At 42.0% G+C, this 16266-nt stretch overlaps 5 protein-coding genes and 1 pseudogene across 5 annotated transcripts; 4 read left to right on the forward strand and 2 right to left on the reverse strand.

The window, feature by feature from the left end:
• Window positions 1-489: 489 nt before the first annotated feature.
• On the forward strand, window positions 490-1884 carry LOC124341661 (ATP-dependent DNA helicase PIF1-like). Its single transcript, XM_046794595.1, has one exon. The coding sequence runs from the start codon at window positions 490-492 to the stop codon at window positions 1882-1884; it is 1395 nt and encodes a 464-aa protein (XP_046650551.1).
• Window positions 1885-2712: 828 nt separating this feature from the next.
• Window positions 2713-4946, reverse strand: LOC124342458 (vitellin-degrading protease-like). Its single transcript, XM_046795448.1, has 7 exons — window positions 4792-4946; window positions 3752-3983; window positions 3556-3675; window positions 3427-3457; window positions 3233-3355; window positions 3030-3168; window positions 2713-2903 (listed from the first exon to the last, which is right to left on the reverse strand). The coding sequence occupies exons 3-7, from the start codon at window positions 3576-3578 to the stop codon at window positions 2728-2730; spliced, it is 492 nt and encodes a 163-aa protein (XP_046651404.1). The 5' UTR covers window positions 3579-3675; window positions 3752-3983; window positions 4792-4946; the 3' UTR covers window positions 2713-2727.
• A 199-nt stretch (window positions 4947-5145) lies between these two features.
• LOC124342438 (trypsin-1-like) lies at window positions 5146-6804 on the forward strand. The gene is made up of 8 exons (XM_046795429.1): window positions 5146-5214; window positions 5344-5575; window positions 5671-5784; window positions 5878-5914; window positions 5992-6114; window positions 6183-6324; window positions 6423-6542; window positions 6616-6804. The coding sequence occupies exons 1-8, from the start codon at window positions 5172-5174 to the stop codon at window positions 6669-6671; spliced, it is 867 nt and encodes a 288-aa protein (XP_046651385.1). The 5' UTR covers window positions 5146-5171; the 3' UTR covers window positions 6672-6804.
• Window positions 6805-7319: 515 nt separating this feature from the next.
• On the forward strand, window positions 7320-8290 carry LOC124342460 (28S ribosomal protein S17, mitochondrial-like). Its single transcript, XM_046795452.1, has 5 exons — window positions 7320-7624; window positions 7687-7812; window positions 7872-7939; window positions 8005-8067; window positions 8127-8290. The coding sequence occupies exons 1-5, from the start codon at window positions 7505-7507 to the stop codon at window positions 8227-8229; spliced, it is 480 nt and encodes a 159-aa protein (XP_046651408.1). The 5' UTR covers window positions 7320-7504; the 3' UTR covers window positions 8230-8290.
• Window positions 8289-11261, reverse strand: LOC124341663 (annotated as a pseudogene).
• A 117-nt stretch (window positions 11262-11378) lies between these two features.
• Window positions 11379-16081, forward strand: LOC124341665. Its single transcript, XM_046794597.1, has 15 exons — window positions 11379-11546; window positions 11623-11730; window positions 11798-11917; window positions 11990-12142; window positions 12178-12949; window positions 13037-13185; window positions 13248-13468; window positions 13531-13681; window positions 13751-13960; window positions 14042-14253; window positions 14326-14559; window positions 14639-14914; window positions 14988-15305; window positions 15375-15668; window positions 15751-16081. The coding sequence occupies exons 1-15, from the start codon at window positions 11379-11381 to the stop codon at window positions 15896-15898; spliced, it is 3534 nt and encodes a 1177-aa protein (XP_046650553.1). The 3' UTR covers window positions 15899-16081.
• Window positions 16082-16266: the final 185 nt, after the last annotated feature.

Raw genomic sequence — 16266 nt, forward strand, 5'->3', positions numbered from 1 at the left:
ACCTTAGGTTTAAATTTCACTTTCCACTACATATGTAAGTGTCATTTATTTAACGTGTTAAGTTTAAAATTCATCCTTCTCGTCGGATAATTTTTATTGAAATATATTCGTAATGGATGGTTAAACATGAGTAAAATAATTTTACGAATATATTCCGCCCAATCAAATCACCACCAGATGTCCGTAGTATCGCCGTGATGACGCAATCTTTGATGTCCCATCCATGACGCAACAACCAGATTTGCATTTATGTTTTGCAGTTATTTGACTAAAAGATGGTTATTTTTAAATTCAATTATTGAACTTTATGTGTAAAAATTGGAAAATAAGAGTTAAGCAAACTAAACGTTAATAACTTGCAAGGATATTGAACTTTGACAGAAAAATACCGTTTTAAGACCAAAAAGTCTGTGAAGAAAAGTGTGAATTTTCCAGAGACCGTTTGTCAGTCCCAGTCAACTGAATCGTTCACAACGAATGTGGTTCGATATGGTTGTTGAGGCTCTGCAATCTCGGAAACAGTTGTTATTGATCGTCAATGGCACAGCTGGTACTGGCAAAACCTTCACTATTTCAGCAATTTCCAGTGCTGTCCCTAAAGAACATATCGTCCGTTCGGCCTACACCGCGAAAGCTGCCCATCTCATCCGCGGTGAAACTTTGCACAAGATATTTCAAATTCCAGTAGAAAAAGGCCAAGGCACAAAGTTTGGCCCTCTTAATGGAGCGAAACTGGCAGCTCTTCAAGAGAAATTTCGTCATGTTAAAATTATCATAATTGACGAATATTCAATGTTGAGCTTGACCATGCTTGGAAAAATTGACGCTCGTCTTCGTGAAGCTAAAGGCAACAACCTTTTTTGTGGTGGGCTGACTGTTATTTTGGTTGGAGATCCAGCTCAGCTTCCTCCTGTGGCTGCTCCTTCCCTCTATTCCCAATCAACAGCACCGTTTGCCAACGAGGGTCGGGCCGCTTACTTGGCTTTCCAATCCGTCATCAAGTTGACAGAAGTTCGACGACAACAAGTAGAAGATGGCGACATTGACCAGCAAACATTCCTGGACACACTCAACTCTTTGAGAGAGGGAAACTGTTCCATAGACCAGTGGAAATTCCTTCAAGCAAGGAATCCGGAAGCCATTGCCAACTTTGGCACTGATTTTGAAGATGCGACCTACTTGTTTGCCACCAACGAAGCTGTTAATCGCAGGAATTACTTTAAATTACCACAACTTCAAATGCCAATCACCCTACTACGGTCGGTAAATGTGCCTTCAAGTGGCAAGTCAAAGCCATCTGATCAGTTTCGAGGGCTTGAAGTTGAACTGTACCTTGCGATTGGAGCCCAAGTAACGTTAACATCCAACATCAACACGGATGTGGGTCTCACTAATGGTGCCAGAGGTACCGTGGTTGACATCGTCTATTCCAAACAGCCCAATGTTGATCTGCCTGATTTCATCGTTGTTAGATGGCCTGATTATACCGGTCCTCAATTCTTCTCTACAACCATGAATAACGGCATTTCAACTCACAACTGTATACCAATCCCGGCAATATCCATACGGTCTGATGACACGAGAGCCGTCCGGATTCAGTTTCCCCTTCGCCTGGCTTATGCGATGACCGTATGGAAATCTCAAGGAGAAACTCTAGGCAAAACTGTTGTAGACATCGGTCCCAAAGAAACCGCCGGCCTGACTTTCGTCGCTCTTTCAAGGGTAAGACACATTAGTGATTTGGCCGTCTTGCCATTTGACTATCAAAGAGCATTGAAAATATCGACTGGCGATGGGTTATTTGCTAGAAAGATGGAAGAAAGACGGCTAAATATGTTGTGTCAGGTTACACAAGATCAATGGTTTGAAAATAACCCAGAATAAATTTGTTTTATTTTCTTACTGTTTTGCTGTCTCACAAATTCGCTTTTCGTGTGCCTTTGTCACTCAACAACGTAACGTCACTTTTGAATACAAAATAGGTCCTGAATTTGTCATTTAAGACAGTTTTTAACTGGCTTACGACTATCCATTCGGCGAGCTGATAAGCTTGCTTTTCTATCTTCACGAGTTAAGCAAACTAAACGTTAATAACTTGCAAGGATATTGAACTGTGACAGAAAAATACCGTTTTAAGACCAAAAAGTCTGTGAAGAAAAGTGTGAACTGTGAATAAGTCCGAGTTAACAATAGGCCCTGAATTTTTCATTTAAGACAGTTTTCAACTGGCTTACGATTATCCCTTCGCGGCGAGCTGATAAGCTTGCTTTTCTATCTTAAATAGGGTACAATAATGCAGTTACCTATAAGCCTGAAATCTCTCTCAGTTTGTCGGAAAATGAAATATGATCGCCAAATTTGACACGGCTCGCCTTTCTCGTACCATCACCGTCTGTCTAGGCGCTACAACTATATTTAAAAAAAGCTGTCGACATCCAAACCGGTCTTCAGTAAGGTAGCCAGTGTAATAACGTATGAAAAATCGTCAGCAGAAAAAGAAAATGGACAAATCCATATCTGTGACACGGACGATTATCTTCTGCATTTGCAAGATATTTTGCGAAAAATACATCGTGCCTACTATGAATTATACGATGACAATCAGGAAAATGGAGAAGAAATAAAAGCGGTACCAGATATGAAAATTGTCCTACCATATGTCCGTCGCAAAACTCTCAAAGAAGTACACGTAGTATTCAGCGGCGTTGAACACCCTGGTGTCTACACTCAGGTGGCATACTTCCTTGACTGGATCGCTGACACCTGGGTGTAGACACCAGGGTATTCAGCCAAAGCGCAGCCTGCTGATGGACCAAATGAAACGATTCCGTGCTGGACAGCATCAGCTCCGGTACCAGTGAAAAGTGGGCCACCAGAGTCACCTTGGCAAGAATCGACACCACCTGCGAAACACAACGAAAAATGTCCGTGTTATTATATTGATTATTGATTATTATTATTGTATATTGATTTTGTGTTTGTAAACAGTCAATATGTCTAATTGGGTGATCGCTATAGTGTTAACTGACCTGCAGGAGCGCCAGCGCACAACATGGAAGGGAAGATTGGGTTAGGGTCGAAAACTCCGGCATAGGCGGCATTGCAATCGGAATCGGAAACGATGGGGACATCAACGCTCAAGAGCACGTTTGAAATACTGCCTCCAGTCTGAAATCATGTACAATATTGAAAATTCATTTCGGTATGCAGCATAATTGGAGTGAATTATTACGGAAATTCTTCCCCATCCGGAAACAGTGGTAATGGTGCCAGCGGGTGGGTCGAATTCCGAGGTGGGTGGTGGCATGTTGACTGCCTTTGCCGATGGAACGCTCAAGTCCAAAGGTGAAGCCAACTATAGATTGATAAAAACGAATCATGAGTACGTGGTTGGACCCCTGAAATCAATTAAATAATCGTTATTACGTAGATAAGGGCGATGTCGTTGAAAAAGGTCCTGTTTCATTCGTGAAATGATTCCAAATCAAAGAATAGATGTATTAAATAACCCGGTTTAAATAAATCTCATGGCTAATGACGAAAAATCCATTATACCTTTGAACGTAGTCGGGGTGCATCAAGTATTCACTAACGTCACGGTTCTGTTCCAAACCACTGACGACGGACAAGCTGTGTTCACCGGCAACTACCCGGAAAATGGTCAGATCAGTGATTCTATAAAGGTGGGAAGGAAATTTTTGAATATGTCGCGGTTACCAAACCAAAAGAAAACTAAAAAAAGGCAATTTACCCTACGACGCAATGGGCAGCATTGAGGATGGTGTTCTCGTTGAGAATGGAGCCACCGCATGAATGCGAGAAGCCACCGAAGCTGCTGCGGCGTTGAAGCGAAATCTGGAAAGGCAAAGAGTTGGGAACGACTTCACTACCTCCGACGATTTTATCCTCAGGGATGAGCTAGTATTGGCCGTTCAGGATGACGTTAGCGGGCGGACGGGGAAGCACCATGCGATGGGGAGCGGCTTTTTAAATCAAGACATTAATAAGATAGAAAAGCAAGCTTATCAGCTCGCCGCGAAGGGATAGTCGTAAGCCAGTTGAAAACTGTCTTAAATGACAAATTCAGGGCCTATTGTTAAGTCGGACTTATTCACAATTCAAACTTTTCTTCACAGACTTTTTTGTTTTAAAACGGGATTTTTCCGTCACAGTTAATATCCTTGCAAGTTATTTACGTTTAGTTTGCTCAACTCATATTTTCCAATTTTTACAAATAAAGTTCAATAATTGAATTTAAAAATACCCATCTTTTAGTCAAATAACTGTAAAACATAAATGCAAATCTGGTTGTTGCGTCATGGTTGGGACATCAAAGATTGCGTCATCACGACGATGCTATGGACATCTGGTGGTGAGTTATTTTGACCTGCAACCGCCAGATGTCACTAGTCGTTAATCAGTTATTTTAACAGTTTTTCATTAATTACAGGAGAACTAATTAAGTAAATGAAATTATTTTTGTTCTGGTTGCACCGCATATTTTTTGTTTAATTTTTAAGACCAAAAAGTCCTAAATGTGTCGTAAAACGCCCGAGCTATGGAGCGTTACATACATACATACATACATACATACATACAGACAAAGTGACATGGCTTTTTTTTTTCTGCGTATGCGATTATTAGCTTCGCCCTTCGGGCTCGCAATAATTGTTAATTAAAGTGTAGGGTAGGCCCCTATGTACAACATCTAGGTAACTTAAATGCAGTAGAACTATACAGTTTGCATGGGAACATGTGAAATGAGAGATTTAAGCAGAAAGAGGTTGTTACCATGAGCGCAGGCGAAGAGAGCGGCTAGAAGGATGATCTTATTCATAGTCTCGGATGTGATTTTCTCTGAGAGACTGGATGCAAGTGTCTTCCCTCATCAGCGAAACGACTTTCATTTATACCTCATCAATATCCGTTTCTTATCAATTAAATCAACATTGTTGCTTATTCTCCTGTGACGTCAAGTTACTGTCGTACTCGTAAAACATCGCCCATCCAATCAACATTTATCCATTTTAACAAATGATAAAAAACCATACGATTTGTTGCCAACGTCAGCACCAGATTTGATCGATAAGAACAGGATATTCTAAGGGTATAAAAGAGAACAGATCCGCCAATTAAGTTTCATCAGTCCTAATAAGCTGTTTCAAGCCAAAATGAAGATTGTTATTCTTGCCGCTCTTTTCGCCTGCGCTATGGGTAACTAATAACTGATTCTCAAACATTTCTAAATCAAGAACTTCCACCTTAAATTAGAAATTAACTTGATTGATTCTAAATATTATAATGAAGCGTTCCTATGTATATCGTTGATGAATCTATATGTAGCTATGCCAAAGCGCATGATTATGCCCCGCCTTCCGGCTTCGGTCATCATGAAGGGAAAATACCAACTCATTCCCGAGGACAGGATCGTCGGAGGAGTCATTGTGGAGCCCAACTCACTCCCCTTCCAGGTTTCTCTGCAACGTCGTGGATCTACCGGCACCTTTTCCCAGTCGTGCGGTGGTTCCATCCTCGATGAAAACGTCATCCTAGATGCTGCCCATTGCGTCCGCGGGTAATAGTTGTCACTTGATTTCTGATTTCAAATTCATTTTTGCGAAATGAACATAGCTAAACTAAAAGCCTCGGTTGCTAACGTCCCATTCACAGAATCACTGATCTGACCATTTTCCGTGTCGTCGCCGGTGAGCACAGCCTTAGGAACGTCAGCGGTCTCGAACAGAACCGTGGCGTTACTCGCTTCGTCATGCACGAGAACTTCAGGTTTCATTTTGATTTTTTTATTCTCCAGAATTATAAATTTCTGATTTGATTGCAAATGACTAAGCACTTATATTCTTATTTGTTTTCAAATAGACCTTCGACTTTCGAAAATGACATCTGTCTGCTCTTCGTAAGTATAACAGCAGTTTTTTTTTCTCCTTCCGTCAAATAATAAATCTTACTCATTTCCTTTGTTGATTTGCGTAGTTGGATGCCCCATTGGACTTGAGCGTACCCGAGGCCAAGCCCGTCCTTCTGCCACCCCCTACTTCCGAATTGGACCCTCCCGCAGGAACCATCGTTACCGTTTCTGGATGGGGAACCACTAGCGTAAAATGTCTTTCCTTACATGTTAACCTTGGTTCTCGCATAATTATATTTTTGTTGATGTGAGTTAGTATGGTGGTTCAGCCTCCGACGAACTACGCAGCGTCGATGTTCCAATTGTCGACGATGATACTTGCAACCGCGCCTATGGTGGTACCGCTGCCAACCCCGAGGTTTTCCCATCCATGTTGTGCGCCGGAGATACCTCCAACGGTAAACGAATTAAATTTCTTACGAAATGTATTTATTTTTTGCAAAAGGTTAACTAGGATTCATATTTGAAATGTTTTGACTATTTGTTGCTTGAATAGGTGGAATCGACTCTTGCCAAGGAGATTCTGGCGGCCCCCTCTTCACCGGCACTGGTGCCAGTGCCGTCCAACACGGAATCGTCTCCTTTGGTCAGGGTTGCGCTCTGGCTGCCTACCCTGGTACCTAGTAGAAATAGCGTAGTAGTTGAACGTTTAATCCGCTTACATTCATAAATTCCGTTTACCTTTGCAGGTGTCTTCACTCAGGTGTCTTTCTTTTTGGACTGGATCGCTACCAACCGAGTTTAAACTGAATTGATGAACCGATATTTACAAATCTATCTTTACCTTTCAAGCATTCCCACTGCGTTGGATCCAATTTAATGTTTAATGACATCTTGTCCAGAATGCACACTTTTACCAACCATGTAGCATGTATCAAAGACAAATAAATTTATGGACACGCAAAATCTTTTTTCTTTCTTTCTTTTTTTTGCCATGCTGAATCTGATCCTTTTATTAATTTTATATCGTATATAGTTTAAAGGCTAGATGTTAAGCGAGGTGTGGGCGTGTGGCGCTGAAAAGTCAAAATGGGTTTTTCTGAAATTTGACTTTTCTGAGAACAGACCTCTGTTCACGCTCACTCACTATCATCCATTAAAATTTTTTTTGTGAATGATTTGCCAAAATTTCTTTATTTTTCATGCTTGAAAATGTGTATAAAAATTTAATAATTGATATGGCGATCCCAGGGCAATATCATAAACATTGCCTTAGCTGTCGACCCTGTCTCCGTACTTTTAAACGAGATTTAAAGAACAAGTGGTGCAATCCGTGAATCCGACTTCGATGTATAATATAATCGAAAAGTTTAAAAAAATGCATATTCAATTCCAATTCGTTCCGTTCAAAAATTTGAAATTTCACATGCTACAACAGTGCGATTGCATTGCACGTTCCAAAAATTTCGTCTGCTGTATATTTTTTTTCTTCTATTCCCTTAATTCCCCGTCTTTTCCAAATATTTGTGCATTTGCTTTTCTACCGCAATCTCACTGCAGTTGTTGAATAACCCCCTAATATTCCCTATCTGCTTTTACATAACATTTAAAATCGACACATTGCAACCGAATACGAATATGGCTGCATTACAGGTTTCTAAGCTTGCATCTGTTCTTGCCCGATGCTTACCGTCAGACTTGAAGAACGCCGCAAAATTCAAAGTAAAAGTGATGGAATTTGATACACATTTGAATATGGTTAGTTTTGGTTTTTATTATTTATATAAAATTTTTTAACTGTAGGCCTCTATATTTTTTAGCACTTTTCAAAACATGTTACAGTGTACGCACATGATCCAAGTAGTGTGTGCAAACCTGGTGATGTTGTGATGATTGATCTGTTACCCAAAAAGCTGACGAAAAACATCACCCACCAAGTCAATAAGGTTAATGAAAATTCACTCTAAAAAGTTTTGCATTTTTACAGTTGTGATTATTTTGCTAGATCGTATACACATTTGGGGATATAACAGATCCTATAACAGGGAAAAAAGTTGTTGTGGGCAAATATCGGTAAGTTATTTTTTTTTGTAACCTATTTCAGCTATTTCAAACAGCTTGCATATTTTTACATTCAGTGATGAAATTGAGGCCAGGAATGAACTTTATGGGAAAAATCCATCTGGATTTGATTACACCAGGTATTTCCACTTCTGCTTCAACATGTTGAATCTTCTCATTAAATGTATACATTACACAGGGCTCCGGACAGAGGATGGCAAGTTGGAAAGAGAGATTTCTCAGATAAAGATACTTACAAAAAATATCACATGTTTGAACATGATGAACCCTATGCTGTTTAGTTGATAAAAGCCTTGTGTATTATTTGAGCTGTTGATTTGCATAGTAAAACATTCATAGCTATGTTTTCTTGTTTATTGTTGTAATAGAATAAGTACACAGTGATCCATCAGGTACATCTCTTCAACCATTCAGATGTGGCTGAGATCAAATTAGAATTTTATGGAGTGGAGGGGAAAAATATTAAAAAATCAATCTTCTTCACTTATTAAGAACTCGCGCTCGAGGGCCTCACCAGCTAGACATAGTTCAGAATCTTCCGCTTCTTCATCTGATTCTAGCTCATCGATTTCTGGTTCGTTGCTATCCTCCTCATCAGGCTCATCTCCGTCTAAAACAGGAATGGATTCGCCGCGTCGAAATTTTACCATAAGTGTATCGTTTTCTGGATTATTTTGATCAATCACTCCTCCGATGACTAAGTTGTGATCTGCTACTTCGAGCTTTCGTTTTCGGGAAGGTGACTCACCGACGTCAGTTTTACCTCCTATTAGATGAAAATTGAGTGAGTAGAATCACATTTTCCGCGATTATTTCGAATATTATATACACAATCTTTAAAACTATTATTACCTGCTGTGGCTTCACTCTTATCTTGTCTCTGTTCACTAGAATCGTCTTCTGCCAGATAAGGTTCTTGCTCTTTATCTGTCTCCCCGCCGTCTGAGTCTTGATCTGAGTCTTGAAGGATATCTTCAACTTCGCGGTCCATGTCAGCAATTTCGTCCACAGACAAAGACAACAGTGGGTTGACTGTTTCGCAAAACTTTTTTTGAGTCTACAAATTAAAATGATTTGATTAAGAGTAGTAAAAATCAGTATGAATTATGTGAAATGTGAGGGGTACATTTGAACTGCGGGGCGTTGCTAACGTTTTTCCTTTGTCGCTTCTCTTTGGTTGACGGACAACCCGTTTTCCTGTGACGCGGTCGTAATATGGAACAGCAGCGGCCACGTCCTGCTCATCTTTAACACTAGCGACAATTGCTAACTGTATGGCAACATCCGGGCTGGTGCAGTGTGCTGGAGGCTTTCTCCGAACAATTGCAAATTCTGAGTTAAGAGGATAAAGGCGCTCGTCTACAAGCTCCATTCTTTCAGCACACGTCCAGAGTCAATCAGGAGTTACAACACGGTCGCGCGTCGACTAATTTGAGTTTCTTGACAATCTGAGTCGACTTGTCCAAATCGAAATCCAGCCTAAATCCAGACTATGCCAAAGCAAGAAACAAATCACAATGAAAATTACTTTGAAGACAAATTTCAATCACACATTTAGGGAATTGTACCTGAACTTGAGAGATGGACTGAATGGCCAGCAGACCTTTGTCTCGAGGTGTCAATGGATTCCAAAACAAAGATGTACAGTGCATATGCTCTGGCGTGTATTTGAGCTGTCTGTGATGTCCGTTGTAATCGTGGATCGAGTAGAGCGGAATTTTTTGAAATCGGCGCCAGCCCAATGACAGGATCAGCGGATCTCTCGTTTATAGGATACGTCGCCGTCATCGTCTAGTAGTTCCTCGTCCTCGTCATGCACCTGCGTCAGAGTAGGTCCTTCTCCTCTCGATTCACACATCTGCGCATCCAGCGTCCTTTGCAACTTCATCAGCGACGAAATCATCTCTGATTTAAGATTCGTAGGGTCTTCCTGCTTGGAGTGCGAGTGACTGCCGCCAAGCTCAATGTAGATGGAATCCTTGTCGTAGATGATACCGCCCACTCCAGACATGGGGCATAGATAAGCTTCTCCTTTTCGACCAGCGAACGTTTCTTCAATTTATCCGGTAAAGGGAAGGATCAGGAAGGAATGAAACGTATTTAAGGCGGAAATCACCACAGCCTGGGATGTGGACGGGACACTGATTTCTCAAGTGGACACCACGGACAAAACCGTAAAGGAAAATGTCCCGATTGCATTTGGGATTCTCGTTCAATCGACTGGGAGGTGTCATGTATTCCAATCGGTCCACCAAGACGTAAGGAAGAGTCGATTTCCACAGCAGAGGTCGGAATTTCATGACCGAGATGAAGTGGCCGAGGTTCTTGATCTCGTTTTTAGGGTAGGTTCCGTGGAGTTGACCAGAGGTAAAACAATTTTGCTCCCTGGTACACTTCTGTAAAAAAATCTGTGCTTCAAAACTTTATTCGTTTTTTCAGCTACTTGTTATTCTTGAACATGTCCAATGAGTCAGAACGCCTTTTACTTGGTGAAATCCATGCACCTGTTAGTCGTTCGAGATCATTAATTTTGAACATGAAGAGCATACTTCAGTAGACCTTACCTGACAGATGTTGAGAAATTCAAAATTTCCATTTCGAAGCCAAACGAAGCATCAGTCATAAGCAAGCAAGAACAAGGTCAGCCACTTTGGCGATGTCTATCGAGTTGATGTCGTTATTGCATTCCATAAAAGTCACCCTTCGTTTCTTTCCCTACATTTTTTCAAGAAAATAAATTTATTTGATATTCATTTTAGTAATAATGAACGGATAACGCATTACCCGTGACGATGGTAACGGGCCCCTGTCCTGTATGGATGTGATATTCTTTCGTGTAAAGTTTTTTATTAGAGCTTGGAGTAGAGTGTTTTTTTCCGACTTTGGGTGGGCCAACAATGGCTACCATGATCGGTGGGGGTTCTAGGGTAGTCCTGTCTATGCTGCTTTTTCATTTACGGGCCCTGAAAAAAAAAAAAAAAAAAAAGAATAAGAAATTGCTAACCAACATGGGAAATAAATTTTGTTCAGCTATGAAAGATATTTCATGCAAGATTTGATTGATCTGGGCTGAACCAAACCGATTTACCTGTGAAAACGTTTCTGAGCCTTGGCTACTGACTGGATAGCAAAAGCTTTTCTCATCCATTTCTTGGACGTGTGGATCCTTGAATTTTTCTTGTCCACTTTGCGCCCTAATAATTTTTCAACCATCGTTAAATACTATAGTCTTGCAATACTGTGTGCTGCAAAATAGTTTACCAGCACGGCGTTCCCGGTGAGCCTTTTTCTGGTCTTCAACATGGTCCTCCATTCTTCCTTCCTTTTTCACTTGAAAATACTTTAAAAGTCTGTAATAACTTTGACTTCAAGTAACTTGAAGTAAAAAAGTTTTACTGAAAACACGAAGAAGAAAATGACATGTGGATGAATGACAAACCACGAAAAGCAGACGACTACAACTGTCAAAAAGTTCTATCTAGTGCTGCTTTTGGAAGTGAATTTACAACGCCGTCTGGGATCCAGAGATGACACTATCCTCATGTCTGCACCGAGCACCTGCAGGCACCTGCACAGATGTAGAGCAGCTAGGGCCCCGGTATTGCCCAATTGCTTGTCGATCAAGCACGAGCGACTATCACAATGAAGAGAGCTGTTGCTAAAGTGCGTGAAAGATTTTCACTGCAGACTTGATACAAGCCGAACTGGACATTCGCTTGCGTCATCCTATGCTCTCCCTTGTCAAACCCTGGATGCTGGATAAACAACTTTACAGCGTTAAGGTGAGATCTTATCTTATTTACAGTCATTGGGTTTGTGTATATAACTTGAATTAAACTCTTTATTCAGACGAAGCTGGCTAAAGACTACCAATGGAAATGCCACGAAGAAGCTATTGAGGCGTGCCGCCGCAAGTCACTCGATCAGTTTGTTTATTTCCTTTCCCGGGATCTTGCCTTCCTCAGAGATGTATATCAGCGCCAAACGTCAGAGTATCTGCTTCTCTTTCAACTAACCTTATTTATGTTGCAATGTTTTTAGCGGGCGCCCATCTTGAGTAAAGAGCTCTGGGCAGACAAACAGGCCACTCGCTCTTTCATTTGGGACACTTGGATTTGGAATCCCAGAGCTTGGATCATCCGCCGTTATTTTCAAGGTACGAAATTCATTTCACTACCGTCAGGATCGTCTGATGTTTCATTGGTCGTGTAAATTGTTTTTCTTTCCAGGTAATTCCTACCCACCTCAGTGGGACGCCAACTTCTATCACCAATCCAAGATGCAGCAGCAGTGGCAGTGACGGCCAAGAGCAACCGGTTTACACTTTAGAAAGAAGTAGCAGAAGAACGACGACGACACAATGGCCGCTCTGGCGCTGGGCAAATTTTTTGCAGCGGGCCTGGGTCTGGTCCTGTAACGGCGCCTACGCTTGCGGTTATCTTGTTCCTTGGTGCAGCCCAATCGGTTTAAGAGCTCTTGTGGCGAATCAACCTTTCTACGCCGATCTTGAACTGTCGCAGGTCAACGGAACCCTTTGTCCTCGTCGCTCGGCTTACACGCCAACCCTCAATTCGCGTTTGGCTTCACTCTGGCGTCACATTTCAAAGTCAAGAACCGAATTTGAAACGAAACCCGACACGGGTTTCATGGGCAAAGGCTTAACCCGACAGCTCAATAGAGCCTGGAATTACGGCTTTAAAGGTCTCCTATGCAGTTTGTTGTTTCTACTCATCTTCCCGGTTATTTGTATCCTATGCAGCGCCGGAGGCATTTGCCTGGCGCTGTCCGCTCCTGTTTGGGCTCCTGTCTTCGCCCTGATCTACCAGGTCTGCATAATCCTAGTCTGGGATGTGGATAACCCTGACCCTAAGCGTGGCCCCCTCCTTCCTATGATCCGTGTCCTCGTTCGTGACCTACTACTCGATGGACTCCTTCAACCTATCGCCTGCTTGGTCACTGCCTTCATTGTTTGTCCGCTGATATCCCTACTCTTGGCCGTTTGTAAGTCAGGCTCACAAATTATTACTAGCTTTTCTACATCCTTTTTATTGATGAAATTTATCCGGCATTTCATATTTTATTATATAGATGGTATGCTTCATTGGATGACGGTTCGTTCTCGAGACGCTATTATTTACAGTCTCGCCATCCGCCCGAGAGGTCGCATCCCTGCATCAGAAGGCTTCCTAGTCAAGCGCATTGCTGGGCCAGGATTGAATACCGAGTTTCAATACCAGGTAAATTTAATTTGTTTGTGTTATTATTGTGAACTAAAAGACGTTTTTTTGTCCAAATGAAGATTTCGAAAGAACAAGCTTTGGCTGCGTTTGAAGCTCGCTTGGAATCGGACCGTCTGATTGCTTATCGCCGACAAACGGAGCGCTTAATCCGCCGCCCAGCAGAAGAATTTCGTCTCTTCGTTCAACAAGTGTTCTCCCCTTTCTCGGGAACTGCTTGGTGTCCTACTCCGGTCACTGAAAAGCCCGTCGAGAAGGCAGACGCTACTGCATCGAACTTCAAGTAAGTTATATAATATGACATCAAATTATAAATGTAATCAAACCCCTAATACTTTTGACCAGGTCATCGAATGTCGCTGCACAGCTGGAGCGCGAGACACAAGCTTTATTAGCGTCGCTGGAAGAAAAGGTGGAACGTCGATTGGAACAACTGCGAATGTCATTGAATAGCAACGCCTTGAAAAAGATTCGAATGTCATCTGCCGATTTAAAAGTAATTTTCCTTCTGCCACCACATCTTCTTAACATTAGTTATCTTAACGCATCATTTAAAAATGTATAGATGGTATTAGTGCGATCAGCAATGATGATGCGCACTTTCTACCCGACCGAAATTCTGGTGCGCCTCGGTGTCAATGAGTCTGAACTATGGGAACGCTACAACGTAGAAGAAGGGGATTGGCTGGCTTTGTCGGCCATCTTTCTGAGTGAAATATTTAGTTCCTCAATCCTTAATCCCCTTAATGATGAAGAAACTCGCATTCAACTCCAGGTAGTACAACTTTCGTATTTTCGTAATCCCGTGATAAGATTGCGTAATTATTCGTATTTTCCCTCTTTTCGGCACGTGTAGGCAAAAGATCTTAATCTGGGTCGTTATGGGGCCATGTTCACTCAATCCGATCTTGACAGCGAGCCTTTCGAGTGGCCGCAACGGGCGTTTCAACCAGCGGTTGTTCCATTGCCTGATTTCTCCTATTTTAGTCCAGTGGGTCGCGACGCGGCCAACAGCAGTCCGCCGTGGAAGAAAAAAAGGACGACACAGGTGCATGGCCATTCAGGACGGTAATGATGAAATTTCTTTAAAATCTGTTTCTGGTAGATGAGTAATTAATTAATCAATTATTATTTTTTCAGTCTTTCCGAAGGAGTAGCTTCGTGGATGGGAAAATCCGTCACCGTTTCAGAGCCGAGCCGAGCTGGATGGAATTCGGAGCTGCTAATACCCCTACCGGTCTCCCATCCGGTGCTCATTTGCATACTCATCTACAACCGTCATCGAGATGTCGGTGCCATTCCCTTGGAATCGGAATCGTGCCGCCTTCTCATTCGTTTCTTGGAAGGATCGGTCACACTTTCTCGAAGAAAAGAGTAAGTTTTTCATGTGTATTATTCATGGCACAATTTTCCTTTAACGAATTTCTGTTCGTTTTATTTCCCCACATAAAAGAAACACAATATCTCGGCCACCCATGTTGCTGGATGCTGCGGCCAGCAGAAGCCTAGCAAGTCACAAACCTTTACTGGGCAGTTCGGGATCGGATCTAGCTTTGTCACAACCTTCACTGGCAGTTGATTTCTCCAACACACCCAGCACTAGCCCCTCACAGCACGACATGCTCGTTTCTATTGCCCAGGACGGAACTCTTTCGCTAGTCGGTACACTCGTCTCGGAGCACGCTTCAGTCGATATTGACATGGGCTTAGACCAGGAAAATATTGCGCAGTAAGTCAACAATTTAGAAAACAACTTGAGACAGTTCTGAAAAATTCATTTATTTCACAATTTTCTTTTCTAGAAGTTTATCAGCTTCTAGAGATGTTGATGCTGATACGGTACTATCGAAGAGTCTAGGTTCAACCTTAGCTCGAGCGGCCGACACGTTGCGCATGGCTCTTTTGGGAGAGAAAGCAGAAGAGACGTCGTCTGCGTCTGGGGGTCGTAATAAATATGCAGTTGAGAATTTCGAGCTTTTACCCAGCAGCGATGAGCACCTTGCCGCCACTAATACTGCACCAGAGAGTCGCCCAGAAGTCACTGAAAAGAGTAAGAAGTTTCCCACCTACCAACCAGCGTCTTTCCGTAGTTGGCGTATGAATCTTCCTGCACCGATACGGTATGAAAATTTGTAAATGCCTTCATTTTTTCAAAAGTATTGACAACCCATTTTTTCCCACTTTGCCAGATATGATTCTGATCCGAGGTTGAGGACCTCCGTAGACTCAAATCAACCACAACCGACGAGTCCTCGACCACTTGGTCTTTTTGAATTAAGCAGAGGTTTAGCCCTAGATCGTGGGCCTGCATTCAGTCCAGCCCAGCTGTCCATCGGTAGACGTTTGATGGAAAGGGGCGAGATGGCGGCATCAGGCAGCCAAGATAGTTTACCTTTTGCCGAAGAAGACGCGTCTTTAGTCGATTCACCAGATTGCGATCTTTCAAAAAATGCTCCGATACGCAAAAATCCAGAAACCTTGGGGTTCGTATTTAAAATTGATTTGATTCCCTTTTCAATTTTTTCATGATTGAATCTTTTCAATTTCATTTTGTCTTTTATTTAGGAATACCGGCCAGTCTTATTGTGAAGTCCAGACAGTGCAGCAATCTCGACCGGCTGCCGTTTTAGCATCGATCGAAGATTTGAGTCTCAGTATTGACAGTCAACATACTCACTTAGATATTACATCTCAACTTGGAACTCAAGTTTGACATGGTTTTTCTTTACACAATTTTTTGAGTTTTAATATATTCTCTACACATTTACAACTGTTGAGCCCGGAAGCGATCCAGCCCAAGACGTCTTATGTTTCATTTATATTGTTTGAAAAACTCCGCGTGTGGCTCGATAATCTATCGCCTTTTCAATAAGCCAAACTATCGCGGTTATTAAAAGAAGAAAAAAAAATGACAAATTTGCGCTGACGCTTTTTCCTGTTGAACACACGGCTACGTTTTGTTGATCTTGATGCTTGATGTTTTTAATTTTCTAATCTATTGCGATGACTTTTTCATCTGCTCGTGCAATTGTTTCTTTCCCCACTCCCCGAGATTCTAGTCACTTGAACAATATACATTTT

Source organism: Daphnia pulicaria, chromosome 6 (genome assembly GCF_021234035.1).
Source record: "Daphnia pulicaria isolate SC F1-1A chromosome 6, SC_F0-13Bv2, whole genome shotgun sequence".
Taxonomy (NCBI): Eukaryota; Metazoa; Arthropoda; class Branchiopoda; order Diplostraca; family Daphniidae; genus Daphnia; species Daphnia pulicaria.